Here is a 23,146-nt window from a genome sequence, read left to right as displayed (position 1 = left end):
AAGGAAATCGCGAAATAGTTCAGCATATCAATAATTCGATGTATAAAATAAAACATTTCATGTGGATATTACAGCTGTTTGTTATACACGATAATTCGTTATATCCGGGTTCTGTATACCCGGGTTCTACTGTATTACTCCATTTAAGGTGCTTGTTCGAGGGTACTTTGTAACAAAGTCAGTTTTGTTAATAAACTAATCTTCACCAAGATAGTATGTAGGTTAGCTGGCTGTATATACAGTTTTTGTAGAAAATTTATTGAAGTGACTTTTCATTTCTTTTGGCCAGAGGCAAATTGCGGACGCAGCTTGGCAGTCGAATTCAAGTAATATGTGTGCGAATGTTTTCAACATGTCAGTTCATGCGCACGCATGCATTACTGATTGACATCTGTTGCCACACCAATTTGTCTTACCAATGCAATTTTTGATGCTGGCTATTTTGATCGTCATGACATACAAGAAAGGACTACATTCAGTGAGAAGCACAATACTGCACACAGTCCGCTGTTAAGTATGTGCCTTTAAATGTCCATTTTCAATTTCCTACTTTGCCGACTGATAGGCTTGCGGAAGTGTACAATGAGGGAAAATCCCGACTTATTAATATTCTCTGTATAGCACAGGATCGAAAGGCCGAACAATGTGGGCATGTGCGTGGAAGAACTGCAAATGCCATCATTGGGTCTGGCGACAGAACGGGGATATTGAAATCTCATTAAAATGTAAATGGAATATCCCCGTTTGCAAGAGAGGGATCGTGGTGGTTTTAGATGCTCTGTGAACGTCAGGCTCTTTTCTTAGAAAGCTCACCTTTAACCCTCTGGCTTTTAGTTCTGCTTTCGATTTCTGTAGGCGCCAGTTAAGTGCCCTCATCAGCCTCACTGGCGCCTATTGACTCGCAGTGGCGCGCGCGTCTTGCCTTGAACTAGGTTAACCCCGTAGAAACTTTTATCGCCCGGCAGGGCTGGCACCTGAACGTATAATGAGCGGCGCAGCTTCTGCTCTGCGAGTCCGGGCACGCAGTTAACTGGCGACGTAAGCTTCGCTGGCGGTGTAGGGGGAGCCCTTTTTCCAAGAATGTGCGGGACGTGACTGGAGGTGCGCGGCGCCGAATCAAGCGCGATTGCCCCGAGGGGGAGGGGGGCGGTGGAGAATCATCGGCGTTGCGTCGTCGCCGGCCGGCGCATTCGTGACGCCGCCGCCGCGCGAGTGGCCGCGTAGGCGCCTGCGGGTGCCCGACTGGGTCATCATCATCGCCGCGATGTTTGCACATCCCTCGCCGACGGCGGCGACGGCCGCCGCCGCGGAATGGGCCAGGCGTCGTCGCTCCGCGTCGCTGCCGCCGCCGAGGCCCCGTCTGGACCGGACCGCGTTTATTTTGGCGAGCAGTTGAGCGGATGAGTGAACTTGGCCCAGCGGGAGCGCGCTCAGGGTGCAGGAAATTGCTTCTCTCGCCCCCCACATGCTCGTCGTAATGAATGTCTGGAGCAGCGGCGGCATGGCGACCGCCATGGCTCCGCGCAGACGGCCGGCGGCGCCTGAAACCGAAACTGTTTACCCCTCGCGCCGCTTGATTGACGGCGGCGCCACGGGCGGGCGCCCGCTCGGCCGCCGCCTCCTCCGACAGGTGTCTCGGCGGCGGCGGCGTATTTGTGACGTCACGGACCGCCATTGTTGGTACGCGAGGCGCGCGGCTGGCTTGCGTCGGCGGCGCGGCCCCTCCCACCGCCGGGCGGGGTTGGCCGGGCTCTGTCCGCGCGGCGTGACCCTCTCCCGGCCGGCGTCGGCTCGTCCCGCCGGCGGCGGCCGGCGCCCGTTCAGTCGCGCACCGTTGGGCCGGCTCCGCGTAGTCTCCCGATGCTGTCGCTGCTGCGATGTCGGGCCGCGTGTGGCGGCGGCCCATGCCTGCTGCCGCTTTTACTGCTCCTCCTGCTCGCGGTTTTCCCACAAGTCGCGACGCTTTCTTTTCGGGGAAGCAGCCGGCGTCCCGTTCGAGGTGAGTGCAGCAGCGATTGCGTGCGTGCGGCGCACGTGCGCCTGTTTGAGTTTGCGTCGGTGCCTCACTCTCACCGGCGCGCACGCTCGGCGACTCTCGGTCGCCGCCGGCCGCAGAGCAGACGAAAACGACCGCGTCGTCTGCGCTTGACGGCTCTGGTGTCAGCGGACGTATTTGTCGCGCGAGGCAAAGGCGGCGTGGGGCGGGCTGACTTTGACGACCGCGCTAAATAAAATGTGTCGCGTGACATTCCTCCGATCCTTACTTGGAGCCATCGCGCTAAATCCTGGATTACCGCTCTCGGACAGCCCGAGCGCGACTGCTGGAGTGTGGAAGCTCTGGAGGCGAAATTCGGGCAGTGGCGCAGTTGGCGGCCAATGTGACTGTAGTTTTGTCGCCGGTCTCGTACGCTGGATACCCGTGTATGTGTGTTGACTGTTTAAATTTCTTTATCATTGTTCTAACAGAAACCACTCGTACCTGCAAACACTAGCAGCCTAACTTCACTCGGCCGCTGACACTAAGCTTCTGGCTCAGGCAGTCCTTTATACACGGGCTAGATCACATAATTGACATACTAAAGTCCCAGGAACACACTACTAAAGAATTTTATGCTGGCTCGACGACGTTTGTATTTCAAGCTGATGCAATAAAGCTGCGCGTTTGCTGCAATCTCTTCTGTATGTGACGCAGAAGTCAATTCGTTAGCACAAGTGATTTCGGCCAGCAGTGCGACTTCATTCTGCTCTGTAAGAGTAATATGGTAAATAAATTATTGCCCCCACCCCCCTGGCAGCTACATTGCTTTATAGGCCAACATGTAGCACAATAAATATTACTGCTTCCTTAAGCTGGCGGGTCGTTATTTGTCGCATTGCGAAACTCTTGAGCTTTCCTTGATGGGTTTTCCGTATATTTTGGATAAATATTCGCGGCCTCAGCGTAACTATTTGTTAGATGAAATTGCCGTTACCCTACGCTCGAAAACATGTACCAACGCACGCAGTTGTTTCTTGGCAGTTGCTTTGGAGGCCGTGCGATATTACAATTAGACCACAAACTCTGGCTACGCATTTTTTTTTTTCGGGTGTTTGCCGAATGCTTGAACGACGGCGTTTATTTTGCGTATTTGACCAGTTTCGGGCACCTATGTGCGCTTATTAGACGTGTCATTTCGTGCTTAACATTCGTGCGAACTATTACTTATCGCACCGAAGATATGATGCCATAACTTCTCATAATGTTTAGCACGACATCCAGATGTCCGCTCTAAGGCACTCTCGGAGTAGTCGAGGCGACTTCGCTTAGCGAACGTAAGACAGTAATTTCAATCGCCACAAGGACACGCGCTGTGAACGAACACCTTAATCAAACCTCTGCGGACTATTTGCCAAAATTTTACATTTGCCGGATAAGCAGAACATATTTTAATTTCCTAATTTATCGGACAGAGATCACCATCACACCCGAAGACGTGCGTGTATCTGTATGTTTTACTCCCCAACACAATTCCAACTTTTTTTTTATTTAACCAGGACCACCGGACCATAACCATAACACATTTTATTAATTTTATTTTTTTTCCGCTCTTGGAAACCCACTGTTTTCTCGCTAATAGCTTGATCACCCATGCGTTTCTTCATTTGTCAAATGACCTCCCGACTTGGTATCTTCGTTTTCGTGACCGCGTTTCATGCGCCAACCGAATTGGGGGAACGTACCCGTGTGCTTCAATTATTATTATTATTGTGATAGCAATTATATGGGCAGCAAATTTTTACCGTCGGCGTCGCCGTGAGGTTCCGTATATATATTTAGGCATATGTATGCTATATACTATGCCATGATATTTGACAAGCAGCATATGCGGGCCACATTGCCACGCTATTCTATCACTAAAGTTGCTCATACCAGGTCTTACATTCTTGACAAAATTATTCCTCAGAATTTTTGGAATGGCAGCGCACAAAGGAATGACATGAAACAAAACATGGATAGTGCACGCCTTTTATCTTAAATGTTCTCATGAGTTAAATATTAAAAGCGCGAAACAATAACAGAGCTAAAACCTGAAAATGATGTAATTTTATTCGCGCGGCTGTGCACTACCTTCGGGATCGGCCCAGGAACGAGGTTTGAAATATACGCGATACGGAAAAGTGGTGGTAAAGTTGCTGAGGAAGATGTTTTTAATTAATAAACATGAATGAAATTGTCTCGTGTAAAGTTACTATCGAATTAATTCATTTGCCCTTATGTCGAAACTATATATTTTATTCTTATTATTATTAGTATTATTATTATTAGTAGTAGTAGTAATAGTAGCAGCAGCAGTTTCGCTGTGCCCCGCAGCGTAACTGTCAGCATGAAAGCTGACATCTAAAAATCGGTCAGTAGAGGAGAGGGGACACCGCAACGTATACAGTTAAAGGGAACACTCCCATGTGCGCGCGCCTTACGCGTTGCTGGCCCTCTAAAGGCATGTGCCGGCTGGAACTATGTCGATGCACTGCACTGGGGTGGCTTCATCCACAAGCAATCAGCTGCGAAGCCAGGCTCACTTCCCATGGAAGGGAGAAATCCGCACGTGCTCTACACTCGGGCGTTCCCTTTACCAGTGGACCGCACTGTATACGTTTTGTTGTCTCTTTCTTTCCTTAACCCTTCTCTCTCTCTCTCCATCTCTTTTGTCACTTTAACGCGCTCGACACATTGCGTGACGGAGCTAAGTCCAGATTCCCCCTCTGTTTCAGCTTAATGCTAGACGCACACAGGCTTCGAGACCTAATTCTGTCTATTTTAAGGACTGTCGTCGCCTCTTACCCTGCACCCGTGCGCACCACTTTATCCAAGTGCGGCCGCTCTGCCTGCGCTTGGGTCACCCGGAAAATAGAATGCTTATAGGGCAGACGTACTTACTAGAGCCTTCGGGAGTCGGTCAGATTATTATTATTATTATTATTATTATTATTATTATTATTATTATTATTATTATTATTATTATTATTATTATTATTATTATTACAGTAGAACCCGGATATATCGAATCTGAAGGGGATCGCAAAAAGTTCGATATATAGGTAATTCGATATATAAAAACAAATTTTATACAAACATTTTCAAGGGGATTTTACTGCTGTTCGTTATACACAATAATTCGTTATATGTGGGTTCAACATATCCGGGTTCGACTGTATTATTTTAAGCGACGTCCGTCGTGGGATGAATAATTTTTTACAGGTTCCCTGCATGTCCTTGCGCTCCAAAGCTCTGCAGGCTAACACCTTCTACAGACAGGTGTGGACGTTCTCATCCTATTGAGCTTTCGAGAAAAGAGAAAGCGTAGCTTGATGGTCGATACAGGTTGGCTGGCGCATGTGTTATAATACAAGGACGCCGGAGAAGTACCAGCTATATACTCCTAGACGTCGAGCGCTGGACTCTCCTGAACGGTCGGCTCGCTACTCGAGCACGCGTGTTCGGCGTGCAAGCGCGCACAAAGGCGGGGGGTTGAAGAATCGCCATGAGAGACACCGCCAGTCGAAAGAGCGGACACAATGTTTGTTGATGTAACTGGCGTCGACATTGATTCTGTTCGCAACTTCACATCGAAATTAAGCGACAGCTTCGAAGATGAACGGTGTCGGCACCTGTGTTCCGGGGTCGCAACAATGTTCAGCTTAGTGCGAGTGGACGTGATTATAAAACAGCTAAAGTGTAATTATGACTTCGGCAAATGTATTTGCAGTTGTTATGGTCTTGTCTCACATGCCTGTTTTTTTTTTTTTTGTTTTTTTTTGTCACCGATTCCGCGCGATCAAGCTTGAGAAAGAGAATTATGATTTCCTGAATGATCTGCGAAAGGGGTGGCCAGAACGGTTTATCAGAACGCGCCAGTACGAGCCGACTTTGCTAATCTTAGCGTACTTACGGTCGCACAGATAACTTGCTGACGATAAGAGTAGGGCAACATACAAGCATGTTGTCAAGAACGCATACACCGGGCAACGTGCGCGTGAACGCGGATATCGCAGGATTGTGCAATGGTCTCCCTTCTTAGTAGCTCTCTGATAGCGCTGCTAAAATATGTAGATATATGCGAAGACAGCTCGCCGCATTTATTTCACCCGAAGCGGTAAGATATACCACTTCAACTCCAACAGTTGTGATTTGGGAAGAGACTTTTCCGGCTCTCTTCCCAAATCACAACTGTTTATAGTTGACTGTGATAAGGCGTTTAATGATATCATCATCATCATTTAATAACCCTTAAAGGCCCCTTTCGGGGTATTACATAAGAGGGGGGGGGGGGCAAAAAAAAAACAAATCAGTAGTAGTGATATATACCTGGAGACGTTAGCCTGTAGTGACACGCCTGGCATGCACTGGGCCTGGGTAGGGCGCCCGGCTCAGCTGCGGCAGGTGCGTGGTTCGATCCCCACCGCCGGACATCCATCGGTTTATAAGACAGGTGCAAGCAGCCCCCCGGTCAGGCGTCCGGCTATCCAGGGACACCTTGCTTGAGAGAGGTTCGCACGCACTATGCTTGCTGTTTAACAACTAAGAACAATGCACCGCACAGCTCTGGTAGTGGGCCAGGGTGCCTAGAATCAAGGAAAATCCGTAATTTCTAGAGAATTAGTCAGCTTTGGAAAATTAAGGAGAGAAAAAGAAAAGAAAGAAAGACAGGCAAATGTCACCACGCGGTTTCTTTGAATCACGTTAATTGGTACCTGCACAGCGGTATATGGCAAAGCTAGTATAGTGCGCCAGAAGGAAGTGAAGTTTTAAACTGAACGTACGCAATATGCAAATAATAGTGTATTTTTGTTATTTTGCGAGTGGGAGCCTGGCCAGGTGTTTGGAGTATCACACGATTCAGTCAAATCTGTTATGGCATTTCAACTGACTTACAGCTTACGTGTAGTGGTGTTGGAAATGATGGGCTGGCATAGTAACTAATTGGCAAGTTACAACCCGCAGTTTTCTCCCCTTGCATCCGTACCGATAGAGTCATTGAATGCCAAGGAATTTCTATAAAAACAGTGAGGGAAAAGCTGGGAAAGTCAGGGAATTTGAAAGTGGCGCAAACGTAGTAGCCACCCCGTAGACGGGTTTTGGGGTTTGACGCTGTGCTGTATATATAGAGCTTGGACGAACGCTTGACAGTACTCGCGTGGGCTGAAACTTGCAATAGTTAACGTAGTTAACGGGGAAAGTGCACGAGCCGAAACGATACTTGCAAAGCGTGACGCCGCCAAAACACGGTGGCGCCGCCTTCGGTTTCAATGCCTGCAGAAGTTCATATAAAATAAACTCTGCTGGCATGTGTTTCCTCGAGAAACGCAATTTATACTCCCGGATACATTTGAATAAAAAGTTGTGAAAGACTTACTTGGCGAAGATTCAAAGCGGCGAGCAACGAAGAGGAAGCGAACTGTCAACGAATTCGTTCGCTTTCTTCTTCTTCTCTCTCTCTCTCTCTCTCTCTCTTTTTTTTTTTTCTTGCCAGGACTTTCCGTCGCCACTCCACTTAGTTTACAAGCATACAGTGTATCTAATAAATTGTGATCTCTTTTAAAGAAAAAAGATTTTAAAATATGGGATTTAACCGCTGTAATAATTTTTTTCTCGCTATTTGTTATTTCAGCACAGCGGACACTTGATGGTTGAGTAGCCGTCATCGTCCGTTCGTAATTAACAAAAATTAGTTAATTAAGTTTTTAGTCACTGATTTTAACGCCAGCGTTTCACTGGCAGTATTGGAAGAGGAGGCCGCAGGAGAGAAAAACAATTTACGCGGTTTTAGGACGTCATCCGCAGTTGTGATATAAGTCGACAAAAATTCGATTTTTGTCTCTCCGATGCCGAAACTGAGCGCCCAAACAGAGCTGGAAGCACCGCCCACGTGATGTTTTGCGCCTCGTTTGGTTTCTTTACGTCAACGGGTTGACCGCCTGTGCGCTCCTCTTATCATATCTCGCGAAGTTCATTTCTCTTGCGGTACGAACGCACAACGACAGATTGGACGCTTCAGCAGGTCATCGCAGCGAGCTGCTCTACGTCATTGCCCTCCAAGTTTCGCTATCGGAGCCTCAAGAGGCGAATTTCAACAGCGGAGCTGTTTAAGGTCGACATTGATCCCTACGGAGTGATGGTGTTCAGAGTTTCGAGCGAAGTGGAGAGAGTGTGAAACGAGGAGAGGAGGTGCAGAGAGAGAAAGATTAAATAAAACAAACTTTCTTGGTGAGGCGGAATTCGAGCCCGGGTAACCACCGTCCGAAGGCGAGCGTCATAACCAGTCTAGGCTATACACCCACGTTTGAACATTCATTTATGGGAACCATATGGTTGTGTTGTACCGACGATTGTAACACAACTTGCTGTTGGCGAGTGAAAGAGAAAACGAGAGCGATAAAGAAATAGAGACACAGAGAGAACGAGAGAGAAGCGGGATTTGAGCCCGGGTACTCACGGTCCGAAGGCGAGCGTCATACCTACTACGGTATACATACACGCCTGCAGAGCTCCGCTGTTTCACCAGATTTCACAAGCGTGGAACTGCCTTACCTTTTTGTCGACTAATATCTCGACAACGAATGGGGTTCTTAAAACCGCGTAAATGCCCACTGTGGCGTCCTCCTCCAATACTGTCATTGCAGCGTTGACATTAAAACCAGTAATTAAATAAGGTAATTAAATATTTTTTGTCAATTACGAACCCGACAGCGACAGATAGTCAACTATATAGTGTCCTCCGTGGTGAAAGAACAAATAGCGAAGAAAACATTATTACATCGGCTAAATCCTATTTAAAGAAGAAAAAAATTAATTAATAAAAAAATCACCAGCCCTTCCCCTGTCGAGAAAATGGGGGTAAGCGAAGGTTGTCGTGTATGTATCTGACCTTCCTGGTGATTTTCTTTCTCTCTCTCTTTTTCTCTTCCTTTCTATCTCTCTTTCTTTTTGTCCCTGGTATGTGCCATTGAGCTTGGACCCTTTCTGCGCTACCACCAGGATCGGCCCACTTTTCAGCGTGACACCGCCGACACTTGTGAGCCTATAAAGCTTCGCTTAAAAAGATCACACTGTGTGTAGTTGGGACCATGGATTAATCTAGACCCCACATGAAAGTCTTAAGCGTACACCGTAATCTCCTTGCACGAGTGTTTTTCTTCCTTTCTTTGTTTTCTCTATTTCTTCCTTTCTTTATCTTTCTTCCACCCTTTATTTGACCAGGCAGTGAGAAAACGTGTCGGCGAAACGCCGGTAGCTTGGTGCGCGTGGCGCTCCTCCAGCCGCACCGCCCGACCACGCATGCGCCGCCTCATCAAGCTTCTCGCGCGCTTGTTCCGCCAGTTGCATGCGCTTGTCTTGTGTGACCTCTCGCGAGATCTTGTTTCTCGTCGCCATAAGTTGTGCGCAGCACACGGGCGCGCACTCGAATTTAAGAGGAAGCTTTAGCTCGGGCCCAACTCCGACGCCTGCCTATTCATATACACGTAAAACGCAGAAACGCTTTTCTAAGATAACCGCTGGACGGATATCAATTAAATTTGTTGGACTTGAGAGATCAAGTTAAATTATAGTGACTGTCGGAAGCGGAATTTTGATTTAGGGCCTGAATTTTTTTAATGGAATTTTTCAAAAATTGGTGAGTGTGAAAAAAAAAAATAGAAGCACGAAGTTTACAAACTTGTAGCTCTGCACCTAGAACAGATATCGCAGTCCTAACTGCATCCATTAGAGCATCCAAAGCGGACAAATTTTCCATGTCAATTTATATTTTACGTGAATTTGTTACATTGTTTACAAGGGTTTTGCAGAAAGTTCCACTCACTAATTAGTGGTCTATTTGAGAGCCATTTATAATATATCCATTTTTTCCCGCTTTAGATGTACTATTAGGTACAATTTACAGAATTGCGATATCACTTTTCATTGCTCAGTTACAGAGTTGTAAACTTGATAGTTTCGTTTTCTGAAACTTTGCGATTGTTGTCAATATATATTAAAATTGGACGACATAAATAAAAAATTCGCAACCAACGTACAGTCACCACATTTAAACCTTTTCTTTTGAATGCAACAAACCTCAACAAAGTTGGTGCAGTGGTTGCCGAGAAAAAAAAAAACGATTTCTCCTTTCCCATGTATTTAGATAGGAGCCCCGGGCTAAAGCTTCCACTTAATGTCTTCATTGTCATTCGTCGGCGGCACACTTCGTCACACTGCAGCGGTCACGCCGTGACGAAGGCGCAAAATGTATCAGGGTTAGGCACCGTGCTTTTACGCCCCATTCTGTTATTTTATGTACACTGCGCAAACCTTGCTTTTTTTTTACGTTTTTTTTCTCCTTCTTTGTTTAATCGAGCCTTTACCCTTCTCCTGTTGACCTCTTCAGGGGCCGGCTTCACAAAGCTTCTTTTCGGAAGTGCTTTTGTGACATTGGCCTATCGCCTTCGCAATTCGTATGCCCAACATCGGGAATGACTGGGACTTTCTCTTACGGACAGTTTTAGCGTAAGAGCTTTTTGTGAGTACGGGCCCAGTTTCGTTGTGACTGCGCGGACCAAGTGGAAACAACGCACTAATGCATTGAAAGCAAGCTTATTCGAGCAAGGGGCTGAGCCGAAGAAGACGTGCCCTTTCTTTGCCGAATGAATCGAACCGCTGCGGAGATAGGTTTATAAGGGTGTATATCACGCCACACGCGGTACCCGGTGCGTACAAATGTGTCTGATCAACCAATCCGTATGCGGCAGGCGTTTCCCGCGCGCGGTATGCGTTCTGTAACGGTACTTGGGGCTGGAAAAAAAAAGCGTTACTCAAACCCGAGTGAAATATAAAACGATCCGTGTGATTTCTGTATTAGGCTACATGCAGTAGCAGAACTGGACTTTTGATTAGTTGCCACTCTCGAGGCAGATTCGGAGGTACCCGAGTGATCCTCCATGATCGGGTGTTCCTGGGCATGTACAAAGTGGCTCAAAATTTAGTTACAACCATAGGAAGTCAACAGATAACAAAGCCAAGAAATGTCTAGAGAAATAACTTTAGTTAAAGAAAAGCTTTATTTGCCTGTACCTCCCCTGGGTGTGGCGTGGGTCGTCAGTTGTCGGTTTGTCACGAACGCGAGTCAGCCTGCAGCAGACCGACTCACACATAGCACTGCGTGGTGACCTACGAAGTAGTGTGACTGAGCACACCTTTGTTCGGCGTAATCAAACGATACATCACGAAATAAGACACGTACAAGAAAAGACAACTCGGCGCTTGTGAGAGCTGCGCCAACAACCTCCACAAGTTGTGAATACGAAGCAATTACCGTGAATTTAAGTAACTTTCATTTGTAATTAATACCACATTTCAATGAAAAAAAAAAAGTTTACCGTGTGTTTTCCTTGGCTTCGCTTCTCTTGGCATCGCATGGTGCTTAACATGCGCTCTCATTCCGACCTCTGCAATACCTTCATACCAAAAAAATTTCATTGAGATCTCCTATTTTTCTTCGTGTATACGGAGCCTGGCGACAAGGCATTTCTTTTCCAATACTAACGCGGTAATATTGGAGTTGCAGCGATGGCGAAGTTCTCCTTTGGACTTGAGCTGAACTGCGACGAGCTGGAAATATCGCTTATTTCGCGAGTGCCCTTGAAGTATACGCACTTTCTGTGCGATTTCCCCGCACACTGACTGTTTCTGCGAGTTGAGACCCACCAGCTGAGCGGAATTCCAGATACCAATCACTAGTAATGTTATTGCAGAGCTATTAGGCTGTCGCAAAACCCTTCGCTTGTGCTTACGCCTGTCGGAGATGCCAGACAATGCGAGAAGAAAAAAAAAAAGAGTAAGAAATAGAAGGAAATTGAGGATTGGCTTGGCTCTTCCTCAGACGCGTTCCTTTTGTTGTCGCTGTCTTCTGTTTGCTGTCGACCCTGCAATCTGTTCTTTCTGCGCGCTGCACTTGCCTGCCGCTAATCAACGCTTCCTTATTGTTCCGCTGCGCCCCTTGTGTATCCTCCCCAACTTTTTCAATCACGAGCGATCGCTCGAGCTTCGCCTCTTGGAACGGCTGCTTTGACCGTGTCCGGCGAGACGAAGCTGGATTTGCAGGCCGGTCCTTTCTCTGCGGCAGCCGTGCTGTTTACTCGGGGAAGTTATTGGTTCGCCTTGTACCCTTTTTCGTATCATGACTTAGCCGGTCAAATAAGGCATGCTCCTCCTGCTTTTTGTCTCATTAATTAAACTTTCTTCTCTTAGACACAGCTGAGCCAGCGCTACGTCTTCCGCCTGCGCTATCAGCTCCTGAACAGACCGCGTGCCGTTTGTATAGTTCGGCGTCTCGTTTACCTACCAAGATTCCTGCATGTCTCAGTTAAATATATGGCCGACAGCCCTACGCCGGCGTCATGTGCAGCTGTGACGCGATACCTTCGCGCACCTTCTTTGTGTCCGTCTACACTGCAGTGCTGAAAGGCAGCTGACGAATTGAAGAAATGTGTTTTGCGGCCTAGAACCGCAGTCTGGTTACGAGGGACACCGTAGTGGAGTGACACATAGTGTTGCGGCCCGGCATATGTAAGCACTTTTTCTCGTGCGGCATGGGTCCTGGATCCCGCCGGATCCGCCGCAGGCGCGGAGGCAGAACACTTTTGGAACTTTACCAAGATCTTTAGGCGCTTGGCTCCAGGTCATGCAGGCTACTTAAGGCGTAAGGACTGCCGCAGAGTGAGGTCTCCTTGAGAAAGACTTCATTCACCCGAGTGAAATTACGCTCTATAGAGAGCAGACACGCGGGGGAATTAAAGCGCCTGTCGGAGAAGAGATTTTGTAGCTAAAGACATGGTGATGTGAGCGCTATCTCCGTCGTTCCTTTCCGTCCGCAGTTGCGCTGCGCACATCGTCATGGATTACCAACTAGCCTGGTCTCACACATTGTTTCAGTAAAATGATGGAGCATGGGTCTAAGAGAAGGGATCGAAGTATAGGTGGGCTATCAAATAGAGGAAAATCAGTGACCTGGTCGGCTGTATTATTATTGTGGCTACATGGCCGTGTCGCTGCACTCAGTGGACTTGGGCGGTGAAATGTAGCGACATGGGAAGTATTTGAAACTCTTCGCTGGTACGCGTTATCTTGCTAACTTGTCCCGGCTGCTTCACATCGCTGGGCGAAGCAGCTCAGCGCCCATCATTATGTTTCTCATCCGCCGCATTCACGTTTTGGGCGTCGACCACTGGCTTCCATGGAGCGGAAGCCATTGGCCATTCCGCTCCATGTGTCGCGTTTTTAACGTGACCATGTGGAGCCCCGGGCTGTTTGAGTCGCGTATTGCTACGGCGGTGTAGGAAAGGATATATAACGATGCAAGAACTACACTGCTCAACTGAAATAGCCGTGAAAGCGTGAAATTTCTGCAACAAATTGCACACTTGTAGTCCGTGACTCCTGACGAGGAACAGTTTAAGTTCGATAAATTATACGTGCTATAATATGACATACTGAGCTCTCTGAAGCGTGACCATTCCTACTTCAAACGCAATGCCGAGCTACGCCTCCCTGAACGCCGCGCACGACGCTAAATTTACCTGATTGCGTCATGCATGGCGCGACAACGGCGCCATCTGTGCACGTGACATATGCACTGATTGAGTAATGGCTTCTTTCCTCTACGCAACGATACCATGCAAAGCAAGACGCGTGGTAATACGGTTGCAAAGATACAGGCGATAATGCTATATAACATGTTTTCGTTACATGCGGTTTTAGCAAGCGACCCCCTTTTTGTCTGTTTTTAATGACGTTTCACGTCAAACATTTCCGATTTGTCACGAAGCTAAAAATGTCGCAGTTTCACCCGAAAGGCGAATCATCAATTGCGATAGCAAATTAGTAGAGAGCTATGCGGAGTAATGATAGTAGTTTTATCAGCTGTATAAACTTGGACATGCAGCAGCACCAGCAACGCACAGGACTGTTGTTGACGCCGTCGGCGTTTTGACCACGTTCGCACCGAACGCGCGCGGCGTTGGTGAGAGAGGAAAGTCATAAAGAAAAGGCAGGGAGGTTAACCAGGCTGAGCCCAGTAGGCTACCATGCACTGGGGAAGGGGGAGGAGGGATTGAAAGGCCGACTGTTGCCGGTGCCTCTGGGGGCGGCTCGGAGGTTACTCGTCGAGCAGCGTTGGAAGTCTTTACCACCTTCTCGCCTCGCAACGTTTCTATATAATTACGCATTCGGTGCCGCAGCTAAACGTCGCCTCCCCTCCCTCCCTCTCGTCCCCCCACGGCCTTTCGCGCGGCGGAAGAAGTCGCGTTTGCTCTCTCTCTCTCTCTCTCTCTCTCTATATATATATATATATATATATATATAGTGATTGTAAAGGAGGAAAGAAACGCTTAATTCTGCAGCCCTTCAGGGAGCACGGCGCAGAACGCGTGTTTGCTCTCCGCCGTGCGCTTGCTCCCCGTGAAAGCGCGCGTCCCTCGCGCGCTTTCACTCGCACATACAGCATACGGCGACGCCGACGGTAGAAATCTGCTTTGAGTGTCCATATAATTGCTATCGCAATAAAACGATAACTAGGATATGAACATCTTTCCTCACATCCCTCTTCTCGACACCCTTAATTGCTCGTACGATCGCCTGGATTTGCCGGCAGGATACTTGGCAGGTGTGATAACTCGCAGACTATTTTATTCAAGTTCGTGAAACTGTATTTGGAAGTAACATGTGGACATTTGTCTGTGAGGAACTATATATAGTCTGCGAGGGATTTCATTTCTATATACATGATAACTTTCTTTAACGCTCCAGCGACACCTTAGTATAAGCGTAATTTGCATCATGTGGGTTGATGACGAGAGCCGCGAGGCTTTAATTAATAAGGCATCTGGTGGTGCAGAGAAACACGCGCTGCGACGACTTTGTTATTCCGTCGTCGCACGTGCCAGCAAGTTCCGGGTGAACGGAACGCCGGTGTGGGGTTAGCGCGTCTTTCCTGGACCTTGTAACACAAACCCACCGCTGCGAACGCCGGGAATGCGCTGAGTGCTCGGGATGTCTCGCGTAACTTGAGCCAGTCTTTAGAAAAATATAAAAAATCAAATAAAAAGAAAGAAACAATGATGCTGTTGCACTCGACCCAAGGAAATTGTGCGAGGACAGTAAGTTACTCATTTCAGTGAAGAGGGATACAGTAGGTTTACGCCACGTATTCATTTTTATATGTTTTCCCTTTAACATCGTTTGTCTTGCGTACATATTTGCGCAAGACTAAAACGTGATTATCTCAATTGTTGATGAGCACGCGGATCGGCAGGCACTTGTCACGCAAGGGCACGTACTGACTAGCCTAGTATAGGACAGTAGGGTTTTTCTCGAAATAATCGAAAACAAAGCGTAATAGTGGAACGTGGTGTGCGGTCTTATTGCGGAGTATGAATTATCGAGACACCAATTGTTGCAGCAGTGTGTTGCGTTTGTGTATAGTGATCACAAACGGTATATATGGACACATCTATAAATATTTTGTTACAGTGTCAGAGGCACGTCCCGGTAATTTATTAGCCCGATTAGAGACCAATGAGAAACAGCACAGGACGGCCTCGCCGCAGAAATCAACAGCGGTCTGAGATACTTGTTGCGTGTGGTGATCCAATTTTGGTGACCCGCGTGGTATACCCGGCTTATTGCGCGTAGCGATAAAACGCAGCTTCACTGCTGCACATGCTCACGCGTGGTTATTGCTGCATAGTGGAACGCCAGACGCGTACAGTGTAAGTGTGACTGCAGTAAACTGAGTGCAAGAGAGTAATCACAAAAACCATACATTTTGTACGATGCGTACACGAATACTCTGTTTTGTGTCGCGTGCTCGTGCAGGTTTTAAATGCGCAGCATTTCCTGCCGAAAATTTGCTACTTTGACATTTGCTATTCTATCTATCTATCTATCTATCTATCTATCTATCTATCTATCTATCTATCTATCTATCTATCTATCTATCTATCTATCTATCTATCTATCTATCTATCTATCTATCTAGCCGCCTACGACTTTGTTATGGTCATTTCGTTAACTTGTTACGTACCAAAATTGGCATAGCCCACCGCTCCTTAAAATATTTTCCAGCTAAATAATATATATATATATATATATATATATATATATATATATATATATGACAAGAGTATATGACGAACATAAATTATATGTCATGTGGGTCATGATAATGACCCAGCGAAAAAGATTAACACTCAAAAACCACTGAAATGGGTTCGGACGTAGGCACCAAGTGAAGGAAACACTAAAAGATGATGGTAGAGATCATAGTCATGAGCATGAATCAGCATAAATGACAATTACTCAGCGAATAAAGATTAACACTCAAAAGCCACTGAAATGGGTTCTGACAGAGTACAAAGTGACCGAAACACTAAAGGATGATGTTAGAAGTCATAGTCATGACCATGACTGAGAAAAAATGACAATGACTCAGCGAAAAAAAAGATTAACACTGAAAAACCGCTGAAATGGGGTCGGACGTCGGTACTAAGTGAAGGAAACACTAAAGGATGGTGGTAGAAGTCATAGTCATGAGCATGACTAAGAAAAAACGTCAATGACTCAGGGAAAAAAGATTAACACTCAAAAGCCACTGAAATTGGTTCGTACTTGGGTACTAAGTGAACGAAACACTAAAGGATGGTGGTACAAGTCATAGTCATGACCATGACTGAGCAAACATGACAATGACTTAGCGAAAAAACATGAAATGAAAACATGAAAAATTAAACATGAAAAAGCTCAAAAAACACTGAAATGGGTTCGGACGTGGGTACGAAGTGAAGGAAACCCTAAAGGATGGTGGTAGCAGTCATAGTCATGAACATGAGTAAGGTTTTCACCTTAAGGTCTCTTAGGTGTAGCTAAAGGGACTCGACTCATGACATGAATGTCATGACATGCGTGTCATGTCGGTCATGAAAGAGCCGCCTACGTCTTGGTGCTCTCATGGTCGTTTCGTTAACTTAGGCTTCCCCGCACACTGCTTCGCATAACATCGATTCTAACAGCCTGTGGGATCTGCCGGCTTTCTTTCTTTCTTTCTTTCTTTCTTTCTTTCTTTCTTTCTTTCTTTCTTTCTTTCTTTCTTTCTTTCTTTCTTTCTTTCTTTCTTTCTTTCTTTCTTTCTTTCTTTTTAATAACGATTACCAAAGTCTTGCATTAGCAACAAAGGAGGACGCTTAAGCTTCGCCTTTAAGATTGGAACGCGATAGCGTTATCGGGCGCCGTTGACGCCGACACCGACACCATATTTTCTGCCACGCGGGGCCCGATAGAAAACAATGGTGGGCCAACCCCGGCGGCAGTGAAGGGCCGGGCAATGGCTAATAGCCCCGTAAGGCTACAAGCAGCGACTCATCAATGGTCCATACCCCAGTAAGCAAGGAAAAAATAATTCTGTTTCAGTTTCCGCTCAACAAAATTATGTTTTCTCGTAAATGCAAATTATTTTCTCGTGTATTCCAATTATAATCCGATGCTGTCATGTCTGCAGGTTGTGTGTAAGTCAGACTTAACGAATTTTCTTACGCATTTTACTTTGAGAAATTCAATTAGTTCAGTAGCGCCATGCGCCACGACGAGGGCCTGCGTGGTTGTGGTTCGGGATAATTTTTTTCTGACGGGAAACGCCGGCGGCGACGGACGTCGACACCGGATTTTCTGCGACAGCATGGGGCACGTTTCTGGTATGCTTAACGTTGTTTTTCAAGTGCGCGTGACCTAATGCAGCGGCCACCTTGGGAAAGTAGCTATCGTTTTGGAAAAGCTGGGTGCGATAGATGGTCCAGGCGGGCACATTTCGTTACGCGTTTATCGACAATAGACTTCCTGGCATTTGACGTAAGGCGAATGATCGGCTCCTTTCTTGGAGGTAAAAGGAAGACGGCATGTATATAACTTGGGCGGAGCGAAGCACGACAGTGCCTACGCGAGTACGGGTGTGCCTCTCGCCAGGCAGCGTAATTCAGCAAAAGCACAAGGCCGGCAGCTTCAGTCAGCCAGGGGCCATTTGTTTGTAGCGATACATTTCATTTTTCATTCTTTTCGCCAGTCGTTATTGGCTCGGATGCCGCCACGCCGCTGCTATCGCCGGCATCAGCCACTAGGCGTGACGACGGATGACAAGAAAGAATTGAAAACGAACTGGCTTGCGAAAAAAAAAGAAAAGAGAGAGAGAGAAAATAAAGAAAAAAAAAGGAAAACAAGAAGCCGAGTCAACAGCGGTGTTGACATCGTAGAGAGGCAAGGTCTTGTGTATGCTGCTCCATACTTTCCGTGTTTGTGGTTCAGAATGGAAAATAAGCTCCCCGGAAGACCTTGTCTGTCTTCGATGTCAACCGCTGGTAAATCGCCTTAACTTCACTTACGTCACCTTACCCTGCTTTACTACCATCTTACTCTTACATAGAGAGCTTTACTTAACCTTTACTTTGCGTTCCTTCTTTTTGGACTGTACTACCTTCGTGGTCGGCCCACATTTTCCTTTAAGGAAAGCCGCACTTCCGGTTCTGGTTTTAGGCGTGCGCAGTCTGAAAGAGCGCATCTGGATTTCATTTCGGCCTTTTTTTTTTTTTCGCCAATTACGCATTATCACTGCTCCGTACATCGTCTTCATCATCATCAGCCTATATTTATGTCCACTGCAGGACGTAGGCCTCTCCCTTTGATGTCCAATTACCCCTGTCTTGCGCTAGGTAATTCCCCAATTTGCGCCTGCAAATTTCCTAACTTCATCACTCCATCTAGTTTTCTGCCGCCCTCGACTGTGCTTCCATTCTCTTGGTATCCATACGTACATACATAACTCTAGGCTAACTTGTTGCGTCATTTTCGTTCCAAGTTTCATTTTGACGCCTTTTTCGTTGTTGTATACGCTCACCATAAGGCTTCAAATTGTCTAATTTACGAGATGGAAGCGGTTAGATCGCCAGATCCCACGAACCCCAAATCGATCTCAACTCGCCAAAGAAGACCTCGCCATAAAAAAAAAAAATGGCGCCATGATTCCGTATTATACATTGCATGTCACAAGGTCTTATATGCGATGGAGCAAAAAAACCTGCATAGATCGCTGTGTTGCTTAGTGTAATACGCCTGTCCGATCGCTTCTTCAGATCTATATGCATGTGTGTGGGTAGTGCCTTCGCCGAATGACACCATACGAGAGGCAACGTATGAGTTAGTTGATTTGATCAATTTAGCGCCTTTGACGCGGATGGTAATCGTTATGACCGAGAGCTAATGACTGTAAATCGGTTTTAAAAAAAGATTATTATTATGGAGAGAGGAAAACGGGCACTATTGGAATGAAAGGGAAGAAATCCTTGCATTCCACTTTATTTTCCTAAATATCAGTCTTCCGTTGCCCTCTGTCGTGGTCTGCCGAGCTCAGGAAGAGATTGCTCAGGCAGAGCAATTGCCTGCCAGGTCTGCCAGGCTGACCCCGCCTGTTGCAACATCACCACTATCTCTCCCCTTCGCCGCATGTCTCGGCCGACCAGCTGGTTTTAGTGTAGAAACGCCATTACCAACCAACGATCACGGAAGTGGCTGAAGGGCAAAGAAGCTATCGTGTAAAAACGTAAACGTTTTTTTGCGCAAAGCAGAATGCCTCAGGTTTTTGAACACTATGCTGCGTGGTCGACCAATGGTCTAATTTAGGCGCCACGATTTTATAGAGTAGATATCACGTGTAGCATATGAAAGTTTGAAACGCTCGCCGTTGCGCTACATTTATGGGAGGACATTTGATCCACGCGCAGCCACTGTCGACGCACGTTATCAATGCTCAGCTCCGCCTGTATAGAGCCTCTCGCTGTAAGATACATTAAAAATCAAATCTACGGTCCATCGTGCACGAGCGCTTGTGACCTGGAGACCCATATTCACAAAAAGCTCTTGTATACGCTAGACTTGTTCGTTAGTGCGAGTTCCAGCCAATGGCAAAGAGAGTATAACAACAAAAAAACTTTGTAAATACAGCTTCTAGCTACGAAAAAAGCGCGGAAAAAGTGTCGGGTTGGCCCGCCCTTCCTCCCGTCTGCACAGCGAAACGCCAGCAAATGCTTTAATGTGCGGTTCCGAAGTGACAAGCGACGTGATCTCCCCCACCTTTAGTTACGTCCTTGCGCTTGTATTTTCTTTTCCTTGGGCGCTCTTCGGGTGTTATGCAGATGTGCTCAGCCATTGAGCTACGCGTGCTCCCCCCTTTTTTTTTCAGCGCGAAAAATCTCGCTTTCGATTCTTTACATTTCATTTAGTTCTCAAACTCGAATTCCAATGCTTCGTGTGCTATTCATTGACAATCATCACTGTACATCCTCGCCACATCGTCTCTCTAACGGAGGCCAGAATTCGCGGTTGTCGCTTTCGGGACTGGCTAAATTCGAGCTGCGCTCCCGAACATTACGTGTAGCATATGAAAAAAAAAAAAAAAAAAAAAGATACCTCCGAAGGCAAGGACCTAGCAACAGTATACTTAGAGGAGAGGGAAGATGAATCGAGTAAATTTTACACACTCATATCTGCAATATAAGCCTTGTGCATCGGCTTGGTTATAAAGCAAGATCGCTCGCTATACACGCGAACTGTAGTGGTGGTCGACGGTAGGCATGTTGCTGTTGTTTTCTTGCATATACGCACGCACGATGTCGTGCATTATTGGCCAGATTTCGTCACAAGACTGTGAAGTTGGGCTAGTTTGTTGAGCAACATTTCGAGAATAATAGCGCAGCAACACTACCAATGAACGACGAGAAAAAAAAAAAAGAAGACACAGGCGCTGACAGACCGACTTTGGTGTAACATTGTCAAAAATAAGAATGAAATGTCGAGAAAACAGCTCCGTCAATGGAAGCGAGAGGGTAAATTTCATTGTTAAAAAAATCGGCGAGGAAAAAGACGGATGTATATGTGAGCCGTCGCTGAGCGTGATAGTGGAATTGGCATTGTCAAATCCCACTAGTTGTCGAATAACGCCGTGTCGACGTTTTGAACAAATCAGAGAGGGCGCCGCCCTGTGATTCTATCAGAGCGTACAAGGTGGCGAAAATGACGATATGGCTGAATTGGAGTGTCCGGTATATAGCACCCCGTGTATAGCTCGGCAGTGAACACCGCCGCTTACCGTCCACTTATATTTCTCCTTCACGGAATAGATCTTTATAACCGCATTCGTGACGATTGAGAGAGAGAGAGAGAGAAATAAACTTTAATCCAAAGAGCACGCGAGCGTAGGTAGCTCCTCCGCTCTGCAGTGGGTGGTCCCCTCAGTCCAGGAGTCCAGCGGCCTTAGCTGCCCTTGTCGCTCGATTGACCAGGTTGAGCTGCTCCGTCGAGTCGGAGCTGGACAGCTAGCGCTGCCTCCCATTGCCGTGTGGTGACGATTGCGATTGACGTGCGCGGCGTATAGCTAGATGCTGCCACAGGAAACATTGCCGTGTCTGCCACTCTATACCGAGTCTTCCTGCACCAACATCAATGAATTAAAAACGAACGAAAACTGGTTATCAAATAGACGCGTGCAGTCCTGTGTTATGTAGGCACTGTAGAAATGAGTTAGAGCATTTGTTACCCTTTACCCAACGGCCAATATAGCCCTCTGGATCGGGGAAGAAGCCCTCTGGAAGTTTGGCTTCCCCGGATCTCCACCACATATATTTAAGGTGATAACTGTCCGCCGGAGACGCAGGAGCCGAAAACTTCTAAGACAGTATATATATATATATATAATATATATATATATATATATATCTATATACTATATATATACATGTATATATTAGATCCATGGAGGCGCAGCCTTCCTCGTAAAAAAAAAGAAGAAAAAAAACGTGCATGTGTGTCCTATTGGAAAACGCTTTTCTAGGTAAAAGCAGTGGTTCCACTAATTTCCTTTATAACTCTTTCCTTTAGAGATAAATTATGACGCCTTCTGCGCTCACGGCCAGTTCCGCGCTCCATGTTCGCGCTCGTAAAATCTTGCGACAAATCAAATCGCTCTCACCTGGATGCAGGAGTACAGTGCATTAGGTTAGCCATTCCGCCTTCTATTTACTGTAATTATTTCAATAACTCCAGAAGAATGTAGGCAACCAGCTGCGCAGCTGGTTGCCTACATTCGCGACAACGGCCGACGGCGAAAACGCGCCTCGATCGAGCGTTCGTATAATTGCTGTCTCAATAAATGGAAGAAGAAAATGAAGCATTCGCGTTCAACGACTGCGTAAGCACGTGTTGCCTAATCTTTGTATACAGAAAGGTTTATATGTATTAGCGGTATTTCGTTTCTTCTATACATTCCGCCTAAGTGCAGGGCAGGTACCTTTGTTTGCAGGAGCTTTCGAATTATTTATTTCATCGGTGTCGCAACGAGGGGTTCATTCTATTATTTCCGCTATTTTGCAATGATGTGAACGTCCTTTGACATCTGACATCCTGCGGCAGAAGGAGAGGTCATTGGCCGCGGTGGTTTTTGAAGAGATGGTGTTGGGCGATCTCATCCCGACCAGCCGGAAGGATATGGATGTGGACGGGTGTAATTCGGTTGCGTGATTGCACTAAATTTGGCTGTTCCTGCTTAAAAGATTACTAAAAATCAATAAGTAACCTGTGGGGTTTAACGTCCCGAAACTGCACTGGGTTATGAAGGATGCCTTATATAGTGGGAGGTACCAGAGTAATTTTGACCCAAAGTACGATCCACGAGCGTATTTGCATTTCGCCTTCATCGAAATAGACCAATACGGCCGGAAATCGAACCCGCGACATCGTGCTCAATCAATCAATCAATGAGCCAGTCAGTCAGTCAGTCAAGCAATGCATCTCTTGTAACAAGAGCGTATGTAACTTGCGGAACACTTTATATTTCTTTATGCTCGAAGTTTGAACGTATACATATATACCGTAGTAAAATGCTACATAGGCGAACGTATACATATAGCTATCCGCCATTTATTACTAACTGTGGTGGCACTCACTCGTAAGTCTGGAACGAAGCCGACCGCGGGGACTGCGATTAGCTAAAACTCTATTTCCGACGCCTTATCGAGAGCAACACGGGTGCCAGATATACTC

At 46.6% G+C, this 23,146-nt stretch overlaps 1 protein-coding gene across 2 annotated transcripts in view; it reads left to right on the top strand.

Moving 5' to 3' along the window:
- Positions 1-1,462: 1,462 nt before the first annotated feature.
- LOC119440655 (A disintegrin and metalloproteinase with thrombospondin motifs 7-like) overlaps positions 1,463-23,146 on the top strand; it is a 133,997-nt gene continuing 112,313 nt past the window's right edge. Inside the window, exon 1 of one of the 2 annotated variants that reach the window (XM_049662146.1) lies at positions 1,463-1,999. In XM_049662146.1, coding sequence (XP_049518103.1) covers positions 1,466-1,999 — 534 coding nt within the window. In that variant the 5' untranslated portion in view covers positions 1,463-1,465. The remainder of the gene's footprint in view (positions 2,000-23,146) is intronic. The other variant, XM_037705546.2, reaches the window with a different exon arrangement.

Source organism: Dermacentor silvarum, chromosome 2 (assembly GCF_013339745.2).
Source record: "Dermacentor silvarum isolate Dsil-2018 chromosome 2, BIME_Dsil_1.4, whole genome shotgun sequence".
In the NCBI taxonomy this organism is placed as follows: domain Eukaryota; kingdom Metazoa; phylum Arthropoda; class Arachnida; order Ixodida; family Ixodidae; genus Dermacentor; species Dermacentor silvarum.
This window is presented reverse-complemented; position numbering and strand designations above follow the sequence as displayed.